General features: G+C 39.8%; 2 protein-coding genes across 5 annotated transcripts in view; one reads left to right on the forward strand and one right to left on the reverse strand.

Moving 5' to 3' along the window:
- Positions 1 to 352: 352 nt before the first annotated feature.
- On the forward strand, positions 353 to 27612 carry CCDC125 (coiled-coil domain containing 125). Of its 3 annotated transcripts, none has more exons than XM_008691334.2 (12): positions 353 to 498; positions 7013 to 7361; positions 9874 to 9932; positions 11112 to 11198; positions 11995 to 12072; positions 12777 to 12862; positions 17774 to 17856; positions 19290 to 19405; positions 20138 to 20245; positions 21393 to 21567; positions 24913 to 25043; positions 26120 to 27612. In XM_008691334.2, the coding sequence occupies exons 2-12, from the start codon at positions 7052 to 7054 to the stop codon at positions 26426 to 26428; spliced, it is 1542 nt and encodes a 513-aa protein (XP_008689556.1). In that variant the 5' UTR covers positions 353 to 498; positions 7013 to 7051; the 3' UTR covers positions 26429 to 27612. The 3 variants fall into 3 exon arrangements, with proteins under 3 accessions (XP_008689556.1, XP_040478141.1, XP_008689557.1); XM_040622207.1 differs by having other exon boundaries at positions 461 to 498; positions 7042 to 7361; XM_008691335.2 differs by lacking the exon at positions 353 to 498 and adding an exon at positions 5647 to 5853.
- Positions 7449 to 27628, reverse strand: part of CDK7 (cyclin dependent kinase 7) — a 48410-nt gene continuing 28230 nt past the window's right edge. Inside the window, exon 12 of one of the 2 annotated variants that reach the window (XM_008691331.2) lies at positions 7449 to 9506. In XM_008691331.2, the coding sequence (XP_008689553.1) occupies positions 9499 to 9506 (8 nt within the window). In that variant the 3' untranslated portion in view covers positions 7449 to 9498. Of the gene's footprint in view, positions 9507 to 25142; positions 25285 to 27628 lie in introns of those variants that run through there. The other variant, XM_040622208.1, reaches the window with a different exon arrangement.

The raw sequence follows: 27628 nt of genomic DNA on the forward strand, positions 1-27628 counted from the left end.
GCTACAGGGAGCTAGGGCCCGTCTCCGGAAATCCACGGCAATAACTCCCAGCAGCAGCGCTCTGCCCCCTCCTGCTCCTTCCCAAGCCTTTGCCCCGGCAGTTCGTCTCGCCTGCAAAGCCCTCCTCATCTCTTAGCACGGAAAGCCTGCTTTCCCGCTCCACCGGCATCACGGACCTGCACCTCGGATCCAGCCTCCCCTCACGGGACCCCTAGACACTTCATGCTTCAACCATCTCATTTTACCTTTATTGATGCAAACACGGCCTTGTTCTGTTTCTAAGCCTCGCGCTACCATGTCTAATTCGGTCACTCGTAGTGGGCAAATCGTGGGCTCTACAGCTGGACAGAGCTGGCGGGCGGGATCGGACCGGCGGCAGAGGCGTCCCAGGCGGCGCTGGGGGCGAGGGCGGCCTCTCCCCTCCTTCCGGTCTGGGCGGTGCGCATGGTCACGTGGTTGGAGGGCGGCGGCGCGCGCGGTGCGGAGGCTCGGCGCCAGGTGAGCGCGCTGGGTGGGACGCGAGGGCGGTGGGGGTCCTGCGCGCCGGATCGGAGTCTGGGATCCGGTCCCCGGAACAGACGCCCCGGGGGTGCGGGGCCAGTCCCGGCTGGTAGGAACGGCCAGGGGGGAGGACCCCGGGCCGGGGCTGCGCGGATTCGTGGAAACTCGGCAGGTTGTGGACAAGCCGGCACACCGGCTGCTTTCCCCCTAAATGCTAGTTTAATGGCCTTCTCATGTTGAAATAATGAGGAATAGATTGAAAGATTCTGTTTCTGCTTCCTCCCTCCCCCTTTATTTTCCTGTTAGTGTTGAGCCTTAAAACTACGACGCATTAAATGCGGTGTAGTGTCCTGCAACAGAAAAAGGACATCGGTAGAAAAACTGGGAAATCCTAATAAAGTTTGTGATTTAGTTAATGGCATGTATCAATATTAACTTAATTTTGATAAATGTACCCTAAATTAACAGAGGAGTCTCATCAAAGGGTATACGGGAACTCTCTGCACGATCTTTGCAACATAATGTAAACCTAAAATTATTTTCACAAAAAGTTGAAAAACAATGCCAGAGCGTGGTGTCAGCAGGCCACTGTTCACCAGGGAGGGCCCACGTTAGTTCCTCTTCGCCGAGCCTGACAGGAATTAGGTGTCTGTTTGACCAACCTGTTTGCTACGGCAAGAGTTGTCAGGCTAGTGGGTGTGGATGCTTCTAGTCCAAGTTTTCTGGGCAGGAGTCTTTTTTCTTTCAGTTCTATCACACGTCTTTGGATACTGCTTGCATAAGGGGCATGTGCAGTAAAAATGTCAGGAAGGACCATTAAAAAGGCGCAGCGATGCCTGGCTCGCTCGGTCAGAACATGAGACTCTGCATCTTGGGGTCGTGAGTTCAAGCCCCAGGTTGGGTACAGAGTTTACTTAAATAAAAACTTTAAAAAAAATTTTTTTTTAAATGGGGTGCCTGGTGGCTCAGTCGGCTAAGCATCAGACTCTTGGTTTCTGTTCAGGTCATGATCTCATGGATCATGAGATCGAGCCCTGCATTGGGCTCCACACTCAGCGGGAGTCTGCTTGAAGATTCTCTCCCTCTGCCCCTCCTCCCAGTCGCTCGCTCTCTAAATAAATCTTAAATAAAATAAAAATGTACAGTACAGAGCTAGGAAGCTCAGAGGCAGGAGAAATCCCGTCTGACTCAGGATTGTCAGGAGGGCTACTGGAGGGAGTGGCTGTCACGAGCTGATGGGGACTTGAGGGAAGAGAGCATTCCTGGACTGGAGAAGAGCAGCAGCAGAGGCTTGAAGGTGACTGCACAGAGGAGGCCTGGGTGCAGGTGCAGCCCTTCTTAATGGAAGCACAGAGCCTGTCCAGGAAGCAGTGACAGCCGAAATGGGAAGTAAAAACTGGAGTCTCATTGTAGATAACAGGGTGACACTTCCTTTAATTATACATGCCGTGGGAGCCATAGAACATCTTAGGGTAAGAGAGGGTCATCACTGGATCTGTGCTTGGAGCAGCAGTGTATAGGATGGCTTGGACTAGAACAACTAGGGAACTAGTGGTTTAGCCCAGGAGAGGTAATAAATTCAGCCAGGGCTGCAAAGTTAATATTCAAAGAAGGATACGGTTTGGGGAGATTTTATGGGCCTAGAGGACCTGGTAACTGAAGGGATCGAGGAAAAGAGAACTTCCAAAGTTTTGGATCTGGGTGTTTTGGAGCATGAATGATACATATGCAGAAATAGAGGGCTCAGGATGAGATAGATCTAGGGTAGGGCGGGACGGCATTGATTTCTTTTTTAAACAGCTGTGTCTGAATTGCTGGCAGGATATCCAGCTGGAAGTGTGTATGTAATTGTGTTTAACAGTGGAAGCCAAATGTACGCAGCAGGGACGGAAAGAGGAAAAGGAGCCTGAGCAGGCAGACGTGAGGCAGTCAGTCATTCCTGTGGGCTTGAGGGGCTAAGGTCAACTGGGGGCTTGCGCATGGCAAAACAGTAGTGTCACAGCTTCTGCACAGGTGGAAGAGGCTGAGGAGCAAGACAGATCTTGGATTTAGCAATTAGGAAACCAGTGGTCACTTTTCAGAGAGTTGCTTTAGTGCAGAGGTAGGAAGATTGCTCATTGTAATCTGCTCATCCTATGGCCTTTCTCAAGTGACCAGAACACTGGGCCAGGAGCCAGAGATATGGCTTCTGGTTCTGCTACTACCTGTGTAATTTTGGGGAAGTCATGTATAGCTTGTACTAGCATAGAAAAATAAAGAAGGGAAGAACGCTTTTATTCCCAGTAATACCTAATGGTCCATAGAACTAGTGTTCCACGGGGCACACTTTGGGAAACACTGATATAGAACCAGAATTTTAGAGCCTTAAAGAACCAAAAAATCTGGAGCGCCTGGGTGGCTCAGTCATTAAGTTTCTGCCTTCAGCTCAGGTCATGGTCCCACGGTCCTGGGATCGAGTCCCGCATCGGGCTCCCTGCTCAGCGGGAAGCCTGCTTTTCCCTCTCCCACTCCCCCTGCTTGTGTTCCCTCTCTCGCTGTCTCTCTCTCTCTCTGTCAAATAAATAATCTTAGGGAAAAAAACAACAAAACAAAATCAAAAAATCATCTTCTCCAATCCTCCATTTAACAAAGAAACTGATACTCAAATTGTAATTCAATAAACATTGATTTCAAATACATAGATGGTACCCAAAATAACCCTATAAAGTAGTAATGCTTAAACCCATTTTGGAGATTGGAAAACATGCTCTGAGAAGTGAAAGGACTTGCCCAAGATCACAGAGCAGCAAGTGGTGGAGTGAAATTTGAACTCAGACCTCCTGAGTCAGGGCCTTCTCTGTCACACATCCTGCTGCCTCCCTGGTTTTCAACACTGAATACATTTAAAACTGTCTGACTGGAACATTAGTAACTTCAAACATTTTCCCTTTCTTAGAAGGCATGTGTTCTAAAAGTCGTTTCGTTTGACTGTATTATACATGAATATTAGTATATGAGAAGTGGGACAGTACACAACCAGCAGTTCCCAAAGTTACATTTTTAAAAACGGTAGAGTACTGGATCATGGGAAAGTTTATTATGTTCAACTGTGAACACCGGAAAGACAGAACCATGATACCTGCATTTATGTCGCACATTAAAAAAATAGTCTTAGCTAATTCCGCGATTGCTTACTCTTTCCTCTTGCTACTTTTTTCTTTTGTGTTGACCAATTCCATTTTCTCCACTGCCGGCTGCCTAGTCTTGATCACACCCTCCTTAACAGAGGTGTGAGACTGCATTTATAGGCAGGAATTTGTGGTAGAGGTAAAAGAGCTTCTTAGGGATTATTCTTTGATTCAGTAAATAATTTCCTGTCTATCTTGACAAGTAAAAATAGACAAACTTACTTATTTCGGAAATCAACTTGTAAAGGAGCCAAGATGATTTTGTAAAAATTTGGGTAAAAAATGACTTACTTTCAGTTCTGCTTGATGTTATAAATAACAGACACGTGGTTTATTCTGATGTTAATTTCATTCACATTCTTCAAATGACAGAAAGCGGTGGCTAAGAGTGTCACAGTGTCTCTGACATTAGGGATCAGATTTCAGAATCCGGTTCTATCTCCTTAGCTATGTTACTTAACCTCTCTGCGCTTAATTAAGTCCAGTTGTCTAGTCTTAAACAATAACAGTATTGTCTTGCAAAGTGAGGATTAAATAGACTAATCTAAGTAAACACTTAAATAGTGCCTAGCCCACAGAAGATAAGCAGCTACATCATTGAAAAAGAACTGGTGCTGATTTAAAGCTTCTAGTTTAATATGCTTATGTAGGAGGGCACAGCTGATTAACACATTTCTCCTCTTGTCTCCTAATCCAGTTAAAGGTCCCTTTTTTGTTTGTTAAAAAAATTTTTTTTGGACATGATTAAGATATTTTACATACAATAAAATGCACCATTGTAAGGATGATGAGTTTTGTCAAAATCTAGTCACTCTAGATTTTGTGTGTCAAGATAGAAGACTTTTCTGTCCCCACCAGACAGTTCCTTCATGCTCTCTGAAGGCAGCCTTCACCCTAGGCAACCAGATTGCTTGTCTGTCACGTGTCTTAGTTTGGCCAGGATTTCACATAGTATGTGCTTCCTCTGTTTGCCTAATGTCTCTAAGATTCATCCACATTGTTACATATATTAGAAATACATTATTTATTGCTGAATATATTCTGTCATATGGACTTACCACAGTTTGTTTTTCTGCTGATGGACATCTGGGTTGTTTCCAGTTTGGGGCCAATCTGAGTAAATGCTATGACCATTCATGCACACATCTTTGTATGAACGTATGTTTTCATTTCCCTTGGGTAAATATCAAAAATGCAATTGCTGGTCATCTGCTTAAAAGAAACTGTCAAACTTTTCCACAGTGTTTGTACCATTTCATACCCCTACCAACTGTGTATGTCTACACGTGCAGCAACACTGAGAATTGACAGTGGTATGTAACAGAATCTCATTGTAGTTTAAATCTACAATTCCCTGACAACTAATGATGTTGAGCGTCTTTCCATCCATGTACCTTCTCTTATGATGTTATCTTTTCAAATCTTTAAGGGCCTTTGCTTTCAAATATTGAAAATATATGGTACTGGGGCGCCTGGGTGGCTCAGTCCCCTAGGCGTCTGCCTTTGGCTCAGGTCATGATCTTGGGGTCCTGGGTCGGGCTCCCTGCTCGGTGGGGAGTCTGCTTTTCCCTCTGCCTGCTGCTCCCCCTGCTTGTGAGCTCACTCTCTGTCTCTCAAATAAAATAAAATCTTAAAAAAAAAAAAAAGAAAATATATAGTACTTTGATCCTAAAAACAACAGAAACCCCTTCAAACATGATCAGATTTATCTGGCATTTATGTGTGGGTTTCTTTTTTTCTTTTTTAAAGATTTTATTTATTTGAGAGAGAACACAGAGAGAGAGGGAGAAGCAGACTCCCCACTAAGCAGGGAGCCCAATGCGGGGCTCAGTCCCAGGACCCCGGGACCATGACCACAAGGCAGACGCTTAACCGACAGAGCCACTCAGGCGCCTCATGTGTGGTTTTAGTAGTGGAAGAATAAGAGAAACATCTCACGAAGAAATGCAAGACTTAGATTTAATTATTTTTTAAAGTCCTGGTAAGCCATTATTTAAACAGGATATTTAGAAAAGGTGTCAGATGTATTTTTTTTTTTTAACTGAGTCTTGAGAAAAGGATGAGATGTTTCTACACAACTACATCCCGACAGCGGTTTTGAAATGCGTAGTGGTGCAAGTCCTCTCTGCTGTACTGTGTGCAAGGGGAACAAGGCCGAGCAGTGAAAGTGCTCTCCAGCCACCAGGTAGGTGCCTGCCGTGCTCAGTGGTCTCCCCGCGGGGAGGACTCAGCGATGGGCACTGTCAGGCGTTTCTATCTGGAATGCTTTCTTCTGGGAAGAAGGGCAGGCACGTAGCTCCACAGTATGCAGGGTGGAGCCTTGCTGAGGTGACTTTTTCTGCCGGACAAGCGAGTATTTCAATTTGTTTGTTCATTCCTTCCTCCATGCACTTATTTAAGGAGTATTTCTTGGGCACCGGTGATGTCCCAGATACTGTCTTAGGCCTTGGGAATGCAGCGATGATCCGAACAGACGGACTTCTCTATTCTTACAGAGCTGACTTTCCACTTAGGGCCATCGGGAGCAGGTCTGGGCTCCAGCAGAGGGAAAGTTTCAGGTTGCCCTACTTGTGAGAGGCATCACAGGCAGGTCAGAGCCAACTCCTACCTTCCTAGGCTCCCACTCTTGTACTGCCCTCCCCCTTTCAGGGACGTGATTGGAAAATCAGTAAAATCGGGGGGGGGGGGTATGTTAGAAGGTCCTAAGTGCGAAGGGGCAAAAATAAAGCAGGGAAGTGGGAGGAGGAGGAGTTGGCAATAATTTTAGACCCGGTGTCAATCACGGAGGTGCCACTGAAGGAAAGACCCAAAGGAGGTGAAGAACCAGTTGAGCAACTGTCTGGGGAAGAGCATCCCAGGCGAACTGTGTCTCCGTAGAAACAGAAGATGAACCAAGTAGAGCTGGAGGACAGGCTGTAAGAGCGCCGAGCCCCCGAAGTGCATGAAGGGCCACGATGCAGGGTGGTGTCCGCGGTGACTGCGAGTCCCGGTTTTCAGAGACTTCCTGAATTCTGTATAGCTCCTCGGCTTGTGAAAACCATACCCTTTCTTCTCTTTTCCCTAGAAAAAGCTGATCTGCTTTATCCTCATGAGGAGATTAGATTCAGTAAAAAGGTTTTCCTGCTTCCTTACAATTCACTGCAATCTTTGAAATGAGGTTGGATCTTTTCCTACCTAAAGTCCTTAAATGCTAAATAACTTGAATTGGATTGCAAGGGCTGTTTGTGTGCTGAGGCCTTGCTGGCATAGTCGCGCCTGTATAATAGAGAAAGAAACTTTTCTCCCCGCAAAACCCAACTTTATTATACTGATGGTTTTTAAACTCCTGTTTCTCTTAATCACAGATAACCTGTTTTTCCTTATGTTAAATAAGCATCTGGCTGATGAGCAGGGTGGTGAGGCCGCCGAGTGAGGCAGAGGTGCAGACCTGGGAAACGGAGGACGATGACATGGCAGAAGGAGACTTAGGGTATGGCCTCGGAAGAAGGCCCGGCGGTATTTATGAAGCGCAAGTTTCACACCTATCGACGTCGAGGAAAAGATCTGATGGCAAGAACTTTAGCCCTCCCCCATTTCCAGGAAAGGGGGAAGAAAGAAGTGCTGCCATTTGTCAGTACTCCAGGCATAAGAGCTTGCAAGATACCCACCCTGAAGAGTCCAGAACTTCCCACTATGGACGACAAAGTAGCAGTGGTAAGNNNGCCGAGGGCTCTCTCCTTCTCTCCTATGAATTTCATCAATGTTTTCACTCTTCCAACACCAGACAACAGGTCACAAGAGTCGATTTTGGAAATTCATCTTTATTCAGCTCTAGGGATTGGTGACAGAACAGAAGTAACCCGTGTTTCTATTTCCAGGTATTGTACAAATGGTGGAATGTAGTAGTTATTCTGCATTAATGCAGATATGTTAGTGACATCAGTGACTACCTACCTTGCTTTTGTGTGTGTGTGACTTAGCAGTATGCTTCATCTTTTTTTTTTTTTTTTTTAATTCAAGTATTTATTGGGTACCTATTAGGTGCCAGGGGCTGTTTTAGGCTCTGGGAACATTAGTGAACAAAATAGTCTCCATGTCATGCAGTTCACATTCTAGTAGAGGAGAGAAAAAATTAATCGACCAGCCAACAGCTGTGTAACATCAGGCAGTAGTAAGTGCAGCGACAGTGAGTATTTGGAGGGGTTGGCGCATGCGCTTTTGGGCAAGGGTCGGGGTACCCATCTAAGGAGGTGGCTTTTGAGCACCAGAATGAAACGACGTCCAAGCCTGGGACTTATCTAAGGAAGGTGTGTTCCACACAAAACATGTATGCTTCCGGTTACTCTAAGATTTCCGGTCATGAAATCTTCCCCCTAAAAATTCACCCGACGTGGGTAGCGCAACCTGGAGATCAACAGTTGCACGCTCCACCAACTGAGCCAACCAGGTGCCCCTCAAAAAATTCATCTTATCAGAACAAAAACATAAATTATGCCATATATTAAGGGAAGAATAAAATTCAGAATCACGTTGTGATAGAATGTTACAACTCCAAAATGGTTGCGAACCCAGGGGTGACTCCATGCCTACTCAGTGGCACAGCTTTTGTCTGGCTGAATCTTTTATAATCTATGTGGTAAAACTTCCCCACCCACATGGAACTAACACAAATTAGAACAACATGAGAATAATTTAAGAAACATGGTTTTTAGATTTACAAAAAACATGCTGCAGATGAGGATCTTATCCCCCATCTTTCAAAATCCTTCTTGAAATTAGGATGGGATTATTTATATATTTTTCTTTCAGTTCCTTATCACACATAGAGGTTGGGTTCTGTTTTGCAAGCAAGATGTTGAAAACCGCACATGATGCTAAAACGCCTTTATAAGAACATGAGGAAACCACTGAGATATTAACAAGATGTAACAGGAAAAGTATGAGCTCCTGTCTTGTTGGGTTATGGACTTTCATCTCAAGTTAGCCTGATCCTACATAAGGATATTGTCTTGGTCTCTTGTCACTAATAGATAATTTCCAAATTACCACAAATTTAATACCTTAAGATAACACAAATTTATTATCTTACAGTTCTGCAGGTCAGAAAACCAAAACAGGTTTTACTGGGCTAAAATCAAGGTGTCGGCAGGGCTGTGTTCCTTTGGAGACCCTAGGAGAATCCATTCCTGTGCCTTTTCCAGCTTCTAGAGCCCACCTGCAGTCCTTGGCTCATGGCCACCTTCCTCCATCTTCAAAGCCAGCAATGGCTGGTCAAGTCTTTCTCATGCTGTTTCACCCTGACTCTGACTTTCCTGCCTCCCTCTTTCATTTATAAGGACCCTTTGTGAGTACAATGAGGTCACCTGGATAATCTAGGATAATCTCCTAGTCCTTAATTTCATCACACCAACAGAGTCCCTTTTGCCATACATTCACAGGTTCTGGGGATTAAGATAGGATCATCTTTAGGGCCATTATTCTGCCTACCACAAGTATTACTACAACAGAACTCGTCATTGCCAACCCAATGTCACTTGTCTCTCCTTGGAGCCTTATGCCATCAGAGTAAAAACAAGATTGAGTTTTTGCCTTGGATACTGTCATACTGAAAGTTCAGAACAGCAACGAAAAAATTGCTTTGAGAAGTTTTTTAATGTCCCTCAAAATACTCTTTCTAAAAATCTTTTCTTCCTTTTACTTCTTCTTAATCTTCTTCCTTGTGATTTACCACTTTCATGTTTTTCTATTGCCAGTGAGACCACAATGAAAATGAAGCTCCTGGGAAGCTCAGTTTAATGTCTCAAATGATCACATTAAGGAGAGAATAATTGAAGTTACAGGAGACTTCTAGTCATTCTCCTTGGAAAGAAATTAAATTCAGGTTATTTCTTAGGTATTCATATACTATATTGATCAAACTTAAGCCAAACACCAAAATTTATTTCACTCACCAACATTCATGTTTTTAAATACTGTTTTGCATGTAGTAATTAACCAATTCATTAACAGTTTTATTAGAGAGTCCTTTTGTAAAGAGTATTTTTTATTCAAAAGTATGTGTCTTTTCATTTGTGCAATGTTTTAAGCTACTTATTTTTATCATTTTTTGGTTTATTACAGTTCTTTCCTCTTGCCAAAAAATTGTATTTGATATTTTGTAAATAGATGTCCTAAATTCAACTAGTTAAAAAAAAACATATTTGTTTTGGTTTTTTTCCCCTAATAGATTCTAATTCAGAATTGTCAAATGTAGAATTAAAGCAACGTCTTCATGATACTTTAGAGGTAAGTACTCTGGCTAATATAAAAATTCTCATGTGAACACAGCCCACTGGTATTTTAAGTAATACTAAAATTGTGTGGAAGGCAATACTGGCTTTCCAGATACTCTCAGTGAGCCACAGTGTAAAGCTCATAACTTTCAACTGGCCTCCTCTGTTTCTTATCTTTCTCATCTCTCAAGAAAGCTATGTATGCAAACACGCCCTCCAGCTCGCCTTTCACCCAGAATCTTTCACAACTTCTCTGGTCTGCTCCTGGAGAAAAGAGTTACAAACTTCCCTCCATCTGTCTTTCCTGTGTGTGGCTTGAAATAAACTGACTTAATTTAACATCTTTGAAGTCAGAAGACCAGCAGGTTTCCCAGGTGCTCTGAGTCCAGCCTGCTGGGAGTAGGAGTATCCATGCAGGGTCCCTACCTTTTGGGAAACAGGAAGCCCATCATAATGTGTATTTCTAACTCTTTTGGTAAAAGCCACCAAGCTACCGTATTCGTTTTCTAGGGCTGCTGTCGCCAAGCACCACTAACAGGTGGCTTAAAACTATAGAGATTTATTCTCTCCCAGTTCTGGAGGCTAGAAATCTGAAATCAAGATGTCAGTTGGCCATGTTCCCTCTGGAAGGTCGAGGAGAATCCTTCTTTGCCTCTTCCTAGCTTCTGGAGTTTGCCCCTGACAGTCTTGGCTTTCCTTGGCTTACAGCGGCATCACTCTAGTCTCTGCCTCTGTTGTCACATGGCCTTCTCCCCTTTGTGTCTGTGCCCACATTTCCCTTGTCTTAGGACAGTGGTCACTGAATTGAGGCCTACCCTAATCCAGTATGACGTCATCTTAATCTGATTATCATCTGCAAAGACCCTGTCTCCAAGTAAGGTCACATTCTTACTACCAGGAGTTAGGATTTGGACATATCTTTACTTGATGGGAAGGACATAATTCAACTGATGATAGCTGCTGTAGCTCTGTGGATGATCACGTGCTTATTTTAGGTACCCTAAAGATTATTTTCAGATTATTAGCTGTGTGGTCTAGAAGGGTAAAAGCAAAAGATCTGGGCTTTTAGTAACAATGGGTACCTGACAGTGAGAGTTTCAATCTAAAGGCCGCCTGGGCCACTTAGGAAGCTGATCATTTTGGGGGCTGCATATCTTACAGATACGTAGACTAATGTTACTTCTCCCCTCAGGAGGTAGAAATTTTAAAAACTGAACTGGAGGCATCTCAAAGACAACTTGAAGGTAAAGAGGAAGCACTGAAAATTCTTCAAAGCATGGTAAGAAGTTATTTTTAAACTATGGTCACTTACACATTCCAATCTCTGGTAGTATGGTTTTATCTTTTAAAACAAAAGCATCAGTGCTTAATATAGTTTTTTTTTTTTGAGGTGCAGATTTTTAGAACAGTTTTATTGAGGTAAAACTTATATGCCATGGCTTTCACTTGTTTTCAGTACACAATTTATTTTTGCTAACATTAGAGTTGCATCACCATGACCACGATCTAATTTTAGAATATTCTCAATATTCCCCAAAATGAAGCTCTAACCCATCAGCAGTCATTCCTCATTCCCATCCCCAACCCTGGACAACCATTAATTTCCTTACTGTCTTTTGGATTTGTCTTTTCTATTTCATGTAAATGGAAAGATATAATATGTGTCTGGATTCCTTTAATTAACATGTTTTTAAGGCTCATGCATGGTGTGGCATGTGTCAGTACCTTCTTCCTTTTTATTGCCTAATCTTCTACTGTATGGATATACCATATTTTGTTTATCCATTCACCATTTGATGGGCACTTACACTGTTTCCTCTTTTGGGCTCTTATGAATGCTTTATTTGTTCATGTACCAGTCTTTGTGTGGAAAGTTCATTCCTTCATTCTCATATTCACCAGGAGAGTCAAACCAAGATCTTTTGACATGTGAACTATCAAATTCTCCATAAAAGGCAGTCTCTATGGAAATTCTCTGGTTTTCTGTTGTCTTAAAATAAAAATGTGAACCTTACTATGCATATAGGAGTAATGAGAAATTTAATTTATACTCCTATGATTCTTGTTTTTCTTAGGCAATATTTGGCAAAGCCACAAGTCACACCCAAATGATGCTTCAAAAGACTATGGAACAAAAGAGATCCTTGGAGAAGGTATTTGCCACTTTTTAGTGTAGACTTGTTCAGTCCACTAAGCTTTCAAATAGAATTTCCTTTAAGAGTCACCATACTGATGGGTATGTCATTTGTGCACACCCTCTTTTAGTTGTGCTTCTATTTAATACAGACTCTTCCCTTTTGGAACTTACAATCCAAAACATATTGTTACACAGGCAAAGAATTAAGATTTCCTTTATTTCCTCATTTTAAGGTAGTAAAGTTGACACTTGCCAAGTTGACACTTTCTAGTTTTCTTCTTTTTCCTTTTTCTTTCTCTGCTTGCCTGGCAGAGCCTGCCTCTTTCTGACCATCTCTTCATCACTAAAACGGTAGTTAGGAATCACCTCGGAAGGTCTTGTTCCTGTGCCTGTTGTAGCATTCCTTGGTGGCAGTGTCCTGGCCTCAAACTCCCAGGCTTGTGGGTCTGTATGGTTTGGGGGTGGGGGCAATGAGAAATCTAGGTTCTGAGCAGCAAAATGTGATGCTGTTTCTTATAGTAAGGAAGCTGTGGGAAAGCTTTTGAGTGCTAAAAAGGCATGTTATATGTGTTTACAAGTGTCACAGACTCTTTTTGAATAATAGTTTCTCTTTAACCTATTCCTTTTAAGTGATTAAAAATTTATTTCAGCTACCCACAATGTCCTGAAGTGATTTATTTGTAGTAATTTTCCATGAAAAGTGCTATTTTCTTTCTATAGGAAATAAATGCCTTGCAGTGGGAAATAGAGTTTGATCAGAATAGATTTAAAAATATAGAGGAATCATGGACCCAAAAATATGACAGGTTTGTATATTCTTATTCTATGGTTTTTCTTTGGAAATCTTTAATGTGTGTATAATTTATCTGTATTTTTATTATTTTTAATATTTATTTGAGTAATCTCTACTCCCAACATGGGATTTGAACTCATGACCCTGAGATCAAGAGTCAGATGCTCTTCCAACTGAGCCAGCCAGGTGCCCCATAAGTGTATATAATTCAAATATAGCTTAGGCGTTCTGTGGGCTGTGAATATTATGAAATTCTTACTGCTTATCCACTTACACCAGTTTCATATTTTATTTATTTTTTAAGTAGGCTTTATGCCCACAATGGGGTTTGAATGCACAACCCCAAGATCAAGAGTCGCATGCATTACCAAATGAGCCAGCCAGGAGCCCCTATAAACTATATTTTAAAAGCAGCGTAAGAGGGTGCTTGGGTGGCTCTGTCAGTTAATCATCTGCCTTCAGCTCAGGTCATGATGCCGGGGTCCTGATCTCCTGCTCAATGGGGAGCCTGCTTCTCCTTCTCCCGCTCCCCCTGCTTGTGCTCTCTTTCTGTCAAATAATTTTTTTAAGAATATTTTATTTATTTATTTGTCAGAAAGAGAGAGAGCGCACAAGCAGGGGGAGTGGCAGGCAGAGGGAGAAGCAAGCTCCCTGCTGAGCAAGGAGCCTGATGTGGGGTTTGATCCTAGGACCCCGGTATCATGACCTGAGCCAAAAGCAGATGCTTAACCGACTGAGCCACCCAGGCATCCCTAAAAAAAAAAAAATTTTTTTTAAACAAAAAGTAGTGTAAGAGCCATGTTTTCCAAGTTATTTTACCACTGGCATTCGTTTTTCAAACAAAATCTTTTGGGCAATTTTTACTAATGTGAATTTACTTAGTAACTTTAAATTATAACACACATTATAAAGTCAATCGAGAACGGATTTGATATCGGGTGTTATAGATGGCTTTAGTACTTAACTTCTAATTTATTACCAACTTTTAATATAACTGAACACATATAGAAAACTTGTGAGAATACAAAGAATTCCTGTATATCTTTCTCCAAGATTCTCCAAAGTAGAACTCTTTACCACATTTGCTTTATGATTCTGTCTCTTTCTTTGTAGTTAAATATATATAGATATCTGAGCCATTTAAGACTAAATTGCATATAAGGCCTCATTACTCTAAATATTTCACTCTGTGTTTATAAAAAGGGACTTTTATAACCATAGTAAAATTATCAAAATTAAGACATTAATACTCTTTTATTTAGATTTGCTAATTATTCTAGTAATAATATCCCTTTAGCAAAAGAGAAGAAAAAAATTCCTGTGTTTTGGGAGCCAGTTCAGAATCATGCATTGAGTTTGCCTGTCCCATCTAAACTTTAGTCCTTTAATCCAAAACACTTAGGAGGGAAGGAGGCTGAAGTGAGGGGCAGGGGGAAAAAAATCTGAAACAGTTATTCAGTGTTTTTTCGTCCTTAACATTTTTTGAGGACAGGCCAGTCGTGTAGTATCCCACATTGGCCACGTCTCATGTTTCTGAATTTAATTCGGGTTATGCAATTTGGCAGTATTACCACTGAAGCAATGTTGTGTTCTTAGCGCCTCATATGAGGAGGCCTATATTGATTTGTCCCATTACTAGCCTGTGAAGCTTGACGACTTGGTTAAGGTGGGGTGTGTGCCCTCACTCTCCACTATAAAGTCAACATAGTCACTATTTTTTCCCCTTGTGATTAATAAGCATCTTCTGGGGAGATGTTTTGAGATTATGTGATTTATCCGATTTTCACCCACTAGTTTTTACATCCATAGATTATCTGCCTTAAGCAGTCATTACTGTGATGGTTGCCAAATGGTAATTTGCTAATTCTGTTACTCCTTCTGCATTTATTTGCTGGCATTTTACTGTAATAAAGAGGTTTTTTTCTACCTTATTTGTTTATACCAAAATGGATTCATGAATTCTTGCATTATTCAACTGGTTAAAAGCCATTACTATCATAATTTCTTCTGTTGCTTAAAATTTTCCAATTTTGGGAGCGCCTGGTGGTTTAAACATCTGACTCATTTAGTTTTGGCTCAGGTCATGATCTCAGGATCATGAGATTGAGCCCTGTGTCCAGCTCCGTGCTCAGTGCAGAGTGGGCTTAAGACTCTCTCCCTCGGGGCGCCTGGGTGGCTCAGTTAAGTGTCTGCCTTTGGCTCAGGTCATGATCCCTGGGTCCTGAGGTCAAGCCTTGCGCCAGGCTCTCTGCTCGGTGTGAAGTCTACTCCTCCCTATCCCTCTGCCGCTCCCCCTGCTTCTACTCTCTCTGTCAAATAAATAAATAAAATCTTAAAAAAAAAAAAAAAAGACTCTCCCTCAGAAAAGGGGGGGGTACCTGGGTGGTACAGTTGGTTGAGCGTCTGACTCTTGGTTTCGGCTCAGGTCATGATCTCAGGGTTGTCAGATTGAGTCCTGCATCAGGCTCTGCACTCAGTGGCCAGTCTGCTTGAGATTCTCTCTCTCCCTCTCCTTCTGCCCCTTCCTCCTCCCCAGGGTGTGCATGTGCTTTCGCTCACTCTCCCTCTAAAAGAAAAATAAATAAATCTTTTTTAAAAATTTCCAACTTTGGTCAATGGGAGCCCCTTCAAGCTGGCTCCTGTGGCTTTCTGACACCTCCCTATTATTGTTTGAGCACTTCTTGCTTTCTGGTACAAGGTACTCTAGGCCATTATGCTTAAAATATTAAGCATTTCTTCAGGGATCCCTGGTTCCTTTTAGTGGGGAATGGTGTTTAGAAATCAAGATCTTAGTGCTAGGTGTGCCCAGTGCTACTGGAAGTCATTGCTACAAGGTCTTCTCTGAGGACAGAGCTGGAAATACACACACACACACTGACACATACATAAACCTCTTTCTCTCTTTTCAAAACTCTTGAGTTCATACCCGTCTCCAGTTGCAGACCATCACCACAGGGTTAATTTTAGCCTTGCCCCTTTCCACATCTGTAACTTCCACAGGGAGAAACCTGGCTCCTTTTACCCAGTGTTTACTTATTCATTCTGCCATACAATATGCAGAAAGTAGCTTTAGAATTGCTAATATACACCACTGCAAAATCAAACCCACTAAACTAGAGTTCAATATTTGTTTATAGTTTTGTTTCTAGCCTGAGGGGATCCAGTCAATACACTGTGTTCAAAACTTGTTTAGTTTCTTGGGGCGCCTGGGTGACACAGTCAGTTGAGCATCTGACTCTTGGTTTCGGCTCAGGTCACGATCTCAGGGTGCTGAGAGCAAGCCCTGCATCAGGCTCCGTGCTCACCAAGGAGTCTGCTTGAGTTTTTCTCTCCCTCTCCCTCTGCCCCGATCCACCCCTGTGCTTACTTGCTCTCTTTCAAATAAATAAATCTTTTTAAAAAATTAAAACTTGTTTTTCTTTTCAGTATGGTTATACTGTTCATTTAAGTTCATCTGTGTCTATCTATAGTCTACCTTAGGTTTTTTCCACTATCCTTGTTGATTTACTTACTCATCTTGTTTATTTTTGACTTTGTAAAACATTGACATGCTTCCAAAAGTCAGACCTATTCTGAGAGGTATACTCAGAAATGTCATTCTCCCCGTGTACCTACCCCATAACCAGTCTATTTTCTGATTTATCCTTTGTTTCCTTTTGCACAAATGGGCATATATGTCTGTTCTCTTATTTCTCCTTCTTTCTTACACCAAAGAACAGTTGACTGTAGACAGTCTTTTGAACTGTTTTTCTATTAACAATATATCCTGGAACCCACTGGTTGTGTGGATGTGCCATAGTGTACTCAACCGTTCTCCTAGATAGGCACTCAGATTGTTTCCAGTATTTTGCAATTATAAACTATGTATCTTTTTATGCAAGTTTTTGAAGGTGGCCTAAGCTTATAGGTGGTGTTTAAGATGATTAAAACTTTAGTAAGGAGAATGAATATTTGGATGCCTTCAAGATATTTCTCATTCTCATTTTTTTTTTAATTTTTATTTTTTAAAAACATTTATTTGAGACCAAGAGAGAGCATGATGAGCAGGGGCAGAGGGAGAGGGAGAAGCAGGCTCCCCGCTGAGCAGGGAGCCCGATGCAGGGCTCAATCCCAGGACTCTAAGATCATGACCTGAGCCAAAGGCAGGCACTCAACCGACTGAGCCACCCAGGTGCCCCATATTTTATTATTTTTTTTAAGATTTGATTTGAGAGAGAGAGAGTTTGTGTGTGTGTGCACAAGCAGGGGGAGGGATAGAGGGAAAAGCAGAGTCCCCACTAAGTGCAGAGCCCAACTCAGGGCTCGGTCCCAGGACCCTGAGATCACGACCTGAATGAAGTCAGATGCTTAACTGACTGAGCCACCCAGGTGCCCCTGATTCTTTTATATTTTAATTTTAATTAATGAATTAAAGGGAGAGAGAGACAGAGAATCTTAAGCAGGCTCCATACCCAGTGTGGAGCCTGACATGGGGTTTGATCTCACAACCCTGAGGATCCTGACCTGAGCTGAAATGAAGAGCCAGACGGATGCTTAACCCACTGAACCACCTAGGCACCTCTATTATTTATTTTAAGTAGGCTCCACACCAATATTGGGCTTGAACTCATGACCCTGAGATCAAGAGTCCCATGCTGTACCCACTGAGCCAGCCAGGCACCCCTCCTACTTTTTATTGTTTTATTTTTTAATTTGAGATACTTCTGCTCCTTTCTCAGCTAAATATGCAGAAGAATTGAGTATGTTCAAAACCTTACCACATTCTTTTAAATTGTTTTTGTTTTGTGTCACATACATGTTCTAGACTGTTTTGAAGTAGGAAATATTTTATTTGGCATTTTGTGTTCTAATTATGGGATAAAAATATTCTCATTCAACCATGAAGTGTTAATGTTTTAGTTATTTGGAGGGTACTTTTTTCCAGGCTAAACTGTGAAAATGCAGTCCTCCAAGAAACTTTGAATGTAAAAACAGAAGAAATTAAAATGCTCAAGTCGGAAAATGCACGTAAGTGAAAAGTGGTATTTTGACAATTCTTTAAAAATATTATGTTACAAGATCATTTTTAAACAGTGTCCTACGTTAAGAACATACATATTGATAGACAAAGTGCTATAATTTCGAAGTAATATACTTTAAGGATAATAGAAGATTTGCATCTTTTAAGGTTTTTGCAATTTAAAAAAATTTTAGGTGAAATTCAATTAACAAAATTAACCTAACCATTCACAAGTAAATAATTCATTAACACCCACAATGTGTGCAACTATCTAGTTCCAAAAGATTTTCATCACTCCAAAATAAAACCCTATACCCATAAAGTATCTCTCCCCATTCTCCCTTTATCCTTTAGTTTTTATACTCAGTGTAAAACAAAATTGTAGAGCACCTGGTGTTGAGGAAACTTAGTAGGTATATGTTTTATTGGAACACTAGTAGGAAAAGTATGTAACTGTGTAATTATTCAACATTATTTTCTCTCAAAAATATCTTCTGTGACTTTGTTGCTAGGATTAATATCCTTAATTTTTCAAGACAATGACTCATTAAAAACTTGAAATTTACATATATGTATACATATACCCATAAGTAATGAGCCACCTTATGACAAAATTTAATAAAATGGTAAGGTGTTTTAAGAATATTAAAATGGCATCAACTTTTTATAAAATTTTAAGAGATGTTGTTCTTCCTTCTTAGCATAAACTGTTTTAAAGTAGTGGCTTGAAGGGGACAAAGTTCTAAATCAGGTCATGGGCGTGAGAGGGGCACCTTCTTGAGTTTAGTAGGTGAACTGTGGCAGAGTCCCTGGGTGAGAAGTACACACAGAAAATGGTGTTTCTCAACACCAGTGATTCAAGCAGATGGGAGATTTCTCCTGTGTTAGGTTAGTTCAGGACAGAAGCTACCTATAGCCACATCTCCTACCCCTCTACCACCTCACCCTGCAACGAGAGGGTAAGTTACTATTTTCTGCTCGGTAGATAGCAGGACCCTTCTTGTTCTAAACGTTTGGTTGAGAGCCTCTTGTGAAAACTCTTTACATGAGTCTGAGTTTGTAGAACTGGTACATTTGACGTTAATATATGAGATCTCATCATCTGTTTGTCTTACTATCCAGCAAGTGCAAATAATTTGCAGTTGTATGTTCTTTGAAAATCCTGCAAATTTTCCTTGAGCAAATGAAGACCAGACTTTGGTTGCAAAATTAAGATACTTCAACGTTAAAAATAGTAATATTTAATCTAGTGTTACATATGAATTATCTCACTTGATACCTACCCTTCTATCAGATTTTCTGGATGCGGCCAGATGTAGTAGGCAATGTCTGTGTATATGCATTGCTTATAAGAAGTGAGTGTATGATGTTGGTGTAACTCGATTAGGTGAGGCCAGAGTTAAATTTCATAACTAACATTCTCTTCTTTGGCCCTTCCTAGTTTTAAATCAACAGTATTTGGAGGCCCTTGCCATGCTTGATGTCAAACAGCAGATGATGGCTCTGGAAAACTTGTGCCATGATAAAAGTGGTTTTACAGAGGTTTCAGGTCTTGAGGTAGGTAAGCAAGTATGGAAGTTGAACAAGAGGATATTTTCTACTTTCCTTTTCCCCATCACCATCTGTTCCATGTTCTAGAATAGCACTGTATTTAGCAGTTTGAGAGTGAGGGTAAGAGAGGCCCATCGGTTTCCTCAGGGCAGTTCTTCAGCCTTACTGGCACCATACCATTCCATGCGTTACATTCTTGGACACTAGAAGATGCGCTGGCTACCTCCTGCCCCTTTTCTTTCTTAATTTTACAGTTTTAGCAGAAGCTGTGTTAGCTGTGCCTCACGTTACATGACAGGTATTTTTTAGAAGTGGAAGGATGATTATTCTCCTGACATATTGTAAGTCATTCATCATCTCTGAGCATGCACCCCTCCCTGGTGGGAAGTGGTAGGAGTAAATGCTGGGCAGCAGGACCAAGCTCAGTCACAAGAAATAACACACGATGGGTGTTAATATTTACTTCATTAGGTCAAGGTGCTGCCAGGGGTGCCCACTTACAGGTTTTGGAGAAGGAAAAGAAGTAAGGTAGAATTCCTTTAAGGTTTTGTTCCAAGTAATAACATTGTTTCTTCATTTGTAATTTCCACTTGGATCCTGAAATCGTCTCAGCTTTCTACTGTTTTTGTTTTCCTTTCCAGTTTCTTTGAATTAGATGCTTGAATAGAAATGTGTATGTTTGTGTGCAGTTAGGCAGTATGACACTTAGTAATGGGAATAATACTTTTGGATTTAAAGCTTGCTGTCCTTGGAGCTTGCCTTTGCCATGGCCCTGGAGGGAGTCCCTGTGCCTGTGCCAAAATGGCGGCATCTGCTCGCAAAATGCTTCTTAAGCTCAAACAGGAGGTATTGTATTATTGAAACACTAAAGCTTTGGTTTGGTTTCTCTAGTGATAGAATAAAGGAAAATATCTGCAATAATTAGCTTCATTCTAGTAGTCACTGGCTATGGAACTTATTCTTAGTTTTATGTGACAGAATTAACTTATAAACTGGATTTTATTTACATGGTTCCAAAATATAAATAGTACTTGGCACGATATGGTGGCAACATGCAGTTGTTTGCCCAAGTCTGTAGTTAATATTTCCTAAATTTGTATTTCTTTTCTCTATAAATGGCCCTAAAAATTACTATATTACACACTCATGCTTAAAATCAATAGGTTCCACAACTCTGATAAATGGGGAGATAAACATGAAGCTTATTAGAAAAACAGCAAGGTACAGTAGAAGAAACCTTTGTACCAGCCAGACCTAAGTTTGAATTTTAGCTCTATTATTTTCTAGCTGTGTGGGTTTAGACACATATATCAGAGAGTAAGAACTAGTTATTGGGTTGTTGCGACGATATAGAGGAAGCAGACATTTAATGTTTAGCACAGTGCCATGCAGGTGCCTAGCATTTAATCAAACGACTTTTGCCATTATCATTAGTTTTAATAACAAATACAGAACATGGACCATAATTTTTAAAATATTTTACCTTTATTGAAATATGGAATTTTAAACCTTCAGATACAGGAAAAATAACAGTTAAACATTAGCAATTCATTAAGAAAAGCATAAGATTACACAGATCAGAGTCAGGGTCAGCTATGGTGGGTATGTAAAAGATGATACTCGTAATTATTTTCAGTGATATTGTCTGGAACGGACCAAGGCAGAATTGAAATGCAGCCTCTGGCATCCTCCTTTCTTACTCTTTGGGCAGGACACACCAGGGCCTGTCTAGGGTAATGTGGTGAGGTCCAAGAAATAGATTAACAAGGAATGGTCAGGCACCTCGGGGGAAACTTTTGGTAATTTAGTTCAGAGCAGGCAGCTACTATAGAGGGGAATTACAAGTACTAATTAGTTTAAGCAGATGGAATAGATCAGAAGGACACTAGACCCATGCAGGCAGGGAGACTACATCTGCTAATCTAATTCAGCATTCAAGCAAGAATTGTTATGTTTTGCCTCTGACACCTCTCAAACTTTCTTTCAAAACTAGTTGGGACTTTTGCAGAAGAGTAAAGAAGAAGCTTACATAATGGCAGATGCATTCAGAATTGCATTTGAGCAACAATTAATGAGGAAAAATGACCAGGCACTAAGATTGACACAAATGGATAAAATGTATAAAAAAGCAACAAAATGGATAAATTGGAAGCACCTTAAAGAGGATGGTAAATATGAATTATAATGGCAATAATCAGGTATAATTTTAGTTGTTTTTGGTTATAGTCAAAGTTGATTAAGCAGTTAATGCAATGGAGAATATAAGTGAAATATCGCCAAGATAGTTGTGATTTATTACAGAATTTAGTAACTGTGTGGAAGAATGGGGTCACTGGATGTTACCTATGCAGATGAGGTAACAGGATCACCAAAACCTTAAAATAACAGAATCTCTTTTTTACTCCTCATCTACCTCATTTAAACAAGACCATGTTTCATGGGAAAACTTTGTAAGACTGCCAGATGATTAAAGGGAAACTGCCTGGGAAGTAGTAATGAAAATAGTGAAACCCAACATTAAATGTATCTAATTAAACTTTGTTGAAATGTGTGATTCTGAAGACATATTGAGGGCTAGAGGAAAAATCTTAAGTTGGAAATATTAATACTCATAAAAATGAAACAAGTTAAGGTTTAGGTTTTGGTTCACAAACCTATCAAAGTTCATCGCCATTTTTTAGTACTGTTGTACTAGTGAAAACAAAATATATAAAAATGGCATCAAAGAATAAAATTATAGTTGAAGTAGATAATCCAATATAGTCAAAGTAGCTGGTATTTTTTAGAAACGTTAGTTTCTCTAAATGGTATCAGTTTTTATTTAGCAGTATTATTCAGTGCAGCTCCTAGTGCTTCAATTTAAAATTCCAAGTAAACTCCAATCTGACATCTTTTATTAGTCAAGAAAGATTACAGTGAAGTTTATAAGGTTAAATGTTTTTATATTATAATTCTGAGATGACTCTATTTCTAAATATTTTTAATATGTCATAATCCATAATCCTAATTCCAGTATCTCTCATTTTCAGATGAATTTGGGTAATAAGAATCTTATATTAAAAAGGAAACTTTTAATAATAGATACCTATTTTGTTTTAAATATTTTTTTTCAATAGTACATATTCCTAATAGCATACAGGTTAAGCGTTATGAAATTTTAGCTTCAATAACTAAACTTTACCTATCTCTTTGCTGAAATGGTAAAAAGTGCTAAGCTTACAGAAATAAAAATAGAAGCAGTAAACAAGAAGTATGAAAGTAAACAGAAGCAGATCATAAGAGTTACGTATTTAGACTTTTCATCAGGGAGAAGTAAGGGCAACACAGAAAAACATATTTCTCAACATTCATTCTTAAAGAGGCATTCCACACTGTCCTGAAATTAATTTCTAAAAGAGTTTTCGGACATGAGACTTACAAAAGAAATCACTGAGCTGACTAATATGTCCTTAGCAATCATTTATGATAAATGCAAAATCAATATTTATATGGCTATTATTTGTAATAATCCCTTGGTAAAACCTGAAGGTATAACCTTAATGTCCAGCTCAAGGTAGATGAATCTGCCAGGGAAATAAGCAAACACAGTCCATATACTTCGGCTTTTAGGCATCGATGAAAAATCTTAAGAGTATCTACCAAGGACAGCAAATGTGTAGGTGATCTTCAGGCACCTCTTCTAAATTAGTCCCTGATAGGAGCTGGATTGCTGAATTTTCAAAGATACTGTATTTGAGGACAGCCTTGGTGTTCTGTGATGTAAACTGAAGGCAGATCCCTTTGGAAATCTGATCTTAACTGCTTGTTTTGATGGAAGGTAAGGAGAAGAGTTAGGGGAGAAAGAAAAGGAAGGGAAAGGCATGGTTCATCTTATGAAAGCCTGCCACATTCTGTCACCTGGCATAGAAGACCCCCCGAGTATGCATGGAAGTTGGCCACAAGGGTAGTGGTAAGTAGAAAAAGCTGGGTTTTCCCTAAGAGGTAGATTCATATACATGCAGCACTTGAGTATGTATTCACTTCATATTCCAGAACTCCTGCCTTTCTTGGCTAATGAGGAATCTCAAGAATTTTTCCATAAAAAATATGATTTGATAGGCATAGCTCCTGATCTGTTTTCCATTAAGACTGGAAGCAGAATTTAAAATAACTGATTCATCTCGGAAAGGTCTTTACAAGTCCATGCAAGTGTCAGAAGCTTTTTGTGTTTTTTAGTGACGGGACTGATTGATTTTACTCATGTATTTCAATAATCTGAAGAGGTACAGGATGACTGTCACACGTCATTTTCTTATATGTGGTTAACACGTTAAGAAGGCATCAACTTTTGTCATTGATATGCAGCTTAGACGAGTTCTGAGATAGGTTATAAGCATATTTCTTTTTTTTAGACTGCAAATAGACATTCATCCACTCATCACAGCTGATGAGCACATCAACTTGTCTGGCTTTCTCCTTTTGCCACGGTTGCTGGAGGAAGAGGTCATGAGTGAGCTCCAGTCACTGTGGTTTATCAGGATTGAGTGTGTAAAGGAAAATGTCTCTTATATGTTCTGTTTTCCATTAGACCATTTGCAGAGCATTCCAAAGGCATTCTTGATGTTTTCTTTGTATAAATCCGCAATTTTTGTACCTTCTGCTATAAAACTGCATTCTTTCTATGAAGAACATCATCAGTGTACACATTTCAGGATGTGGACTCTTAAACATTATGTCAGTACCTGGGCTAGTTTTCACAACTATGCTATGTTATTTTTTAATTGTGATAAAACATATACATAAAATTTACCACTTTAACCATTTTTAAATATTAACTAACTACATTCACATTGCTTTTTAACGATCACAACCACTCATCTCTACGACTTTTTCATCTTCCCCAACAGAAATTTTACCCATCAAACACTAACTGCCCACTCCCTTCTCCCAGCATCCCCCTCTGCTCTATTATTTAATGGCACAGCAATCCTGAGGCACAAGTACTATTATTCTTATTCTAGAGGTAAGGAAATAAAACTCAGAGACCTTGTCCAAGGTCATTTAGTAAGTGGTTAAAGGAGGATTCAAGTCCAGGTCCTTCTGCTCTAAAACAGAAGCCATGTTTTGTTGGGTGTGTACAGTATCCTCAAATAACAGGGGTAAGTGGCTGACATTTAACACTGGGAGATTTCACATACAAAACTGGATTGCTGCCTCCTCTGGAAGGCTGCTGATAATGTGGGCTGCATGCTGTCCTGAGCAGCAGCTGTACAATGAGATAGAGCGGCAGGCAGGGCATTGCTCCGGGTCCTTACACTGTGGCCCTCTCAACCTCCGTTTGCCATCCTGGCTCTACAGTCTGTGTTCTCCTCCCACTACACTGTGGTGCCTGACTCACTAGAGGTCTCCTGAAGAGAACCACCTTCTGACTGACTTATGAATGAATTATCCTGGCTCATACTTACCTCTATTCCTGGAACTCCATTAGTGAGTGTCTTTTTATGTCTCAGGTGGATTTGCATGTTCAATTTTAGGATTACCATCACACGGAAATAAGAAGACCTTAGGGCAGAAACTGCTGGGGATGCTCTCTTCAGAAAACAGTTCTAAGAAGACTGATGACCAGAATAACCCTCAGGAAGTCTTTAAGATGCTAACAGAGTTGGTTAGTATCTTTGCTTTCCTTTTGTTAGAGGTTGTGGTTAAGTTAATCTTTCTGCTTCCTATATTCAACTCTTTTTTTCTTTTTTAATTTAATTCTTTAGCACTCTATACTTGCCTTTTTATGCCCTTTTCCCAGCTGTGGTACCATCCTCCAGTTTTGATCTTCATCTCCTTAAATTCCCTGCATGCTCTTCCCACTTCTCCCATCCATGTTCTTCCTGTACAAGTTTAAAGCTTCACCTCTGAAAAGAGGGGGCTCCCCTGTAATTAACTGCAGGCACCTCTGTTATCTGCACGTATGCATACAATTCCATGCCATTCAGGAATTTTTAAGGTGTACAAGGCAACTTTCTCACAAATTATATCCTTTAATCATCGCTACAACCCTGAAAATCAGTCCTATTATCTCCATTTCATATACAACTAAAAGACTCATGCTATATGAATACACTTATCTATAGAAGTGTTCAAGTTATTTATTCTCATATAAATATATAAAAACAATTTCACATAGAAGTAACTTCAACATTCTCTTGCAGAGGTAAGTACATGTTAATATATACACATATATACACACACACCATGTATATGTTTTTCCCCTTTCTTTCTTCAAATGACCTACAAGAGTTTCAGCAGAAGGAATGCTATCTGTTCGTCCTTTTAAAAAAAAATCCTCAGTAATGTGTAGCGTATTATTTGGGAATCACTGGTAACCTAATTATTTACATTGACTGACTTGCCAGACTGAAGATAGAACATTTTGAGAAAAATTCTTCTGACTATAGCTCTATAGTCTGTGATTTATTGACTAACTGGTATATTTCTATTTAATCTTAAATTTCTATTTAATCTTAAAAAAAAGTATTTATTTATTTGAGACAGAGAGCACATGCACAAGTTGGGGGAGGGGCAGAGGGAAAGAGAATCTCCAGCAGACTCCCTGATGAACCCTGAGTGTGGGCTTGGCTTGATCTCATGACCCTGAGATCAGGACCCAAGCTGAAACCAAGACTCAGATGCTTAAATGAGCCACCCAGGTACCACTAACTGGTATAATTTTAATTTTTATATGTCCAGTTGAATGATAAGGAAGAAGCTCTGGCTCATCAAAGAAAAGTTAGTTACATGCTTGCTCGGGCACTGGAAGAGAAAGACACCACCTCAAATGAGAACAAGGAAAAAAGTCCCATGAAAGACAATTTTCCATCAAAAAATCTCTGGGGGAAATCTTCAGAATTCCCTGAACTGCATGATTCTGTATATTCAAGTGTTCAAATTTTAAATTCTGCGGGCTGCGTTTGTTCAATCCAGCACCTTCACAGAGATCAAAGCTGCACAAGAGCTCTCAGAAGATCCTGTTCTTTGCCATCAAATACCATGTTTTGAAAATAAACCAGCTGAAATCAGAACCAAGAGCTGTTTCTATCAAGAGACTTTAAAAAAGGACTCTACAAATGTTGCTGCATCTTCAGAAGTTGTATATTTTCTGGGTCTAAGTTTTAGAAAGCAGCTTAAATACTCAAACATTTTCTATAAGAAATGTGTTAGTATTGTGTTGACATATTTCATAAATTACATTATAATGCCTTGTGAAATTTTCAGTATTTGCCAACATCTTTAAAACAACAAAAAAGTGTTTTTTGAGGAAAAAAAAAGTTATTTAACTACTAGATTGACTAAAGGGATCTTTAACTGGCTTAAGTAACAATTTATATTAACGCTCTAAGAAGTAACAATGTCTCAGAGTGACTGAATTTTTTGAATACATATATCTTGTTTTATTGTATTTTTCAGGATTTTTCATTTGCCACAGAAAGTTTAATAATTTCCTTAACTTCAATTAGAAAGTTATTATGGTGGGATTTTGGCAGAAGTATATTCAAAACAGTTAGTTACCTTTATAGCTTCTTTTGTTGGTGGTGTGGTGACACTTTGTAGCCAGACCTACACAGAATTCTAGCACTCACACCATTCTGATTTAACTTCCTGGTTTTGATGCTGAATTTTAAGCCATTTAATTTTTTCTTTCTTTCTATAGATGTTACATAGTAAAGATCTTTAATACCTTCTGGGAATGTTGCTATATTACTTATATCACAGTTATGTCAAAGGAAATGAATTATCAGAAATTTTAGTAAAACTTTTACCTAGTTATGATCTCTAGTAAAAAAGATACATACATGGCTTGACTATGTTAAATACTACTTAAACAGATGAGGTAACAACAAAAAGTATAAACCATTTATTGTTGTGTTAAAGCAACACCATTTAGTTGGAATTAATAAATATTAATAAAAGATGGAAACTTGGCAAATTTTGAAAAAAGGAGTAACGATGAGGAACTCCTGTTACCAGATATTAAAAATGCATTATCATGATAGTAACATAAAGCTACATTATTTAAAACAATGTGGTACCAGTAGGTCAATGGAACAGGATAAAGACCATACACAGATTTAATACATGTAATGATTTAATATGAAATAAAAGGTAAGAAAGGGAAAGATTTGGTAATGTTCAACAATACCAAAACTGGAAGTGAAAAAAAAAATAAAAAAGGTTCTTTTCAATGTGTGTGTGTATAAT

Source organism: Ursus maritimus, unplaced genomic scaffold, assembly GCF_017311325.1.
Source record: "Ursus maritimus isolate PB19 unplaced genomic scaffold, ASM1731132v1 scaffold_5, whole genome shotgun sequence".
Taxonomy (NCBI): domain Eukaryota; kingdom Metazoa; phylum Chordata; class Mammalia; order Carnivora; family Ursidae; genus Ursus; species Ursus maritimus.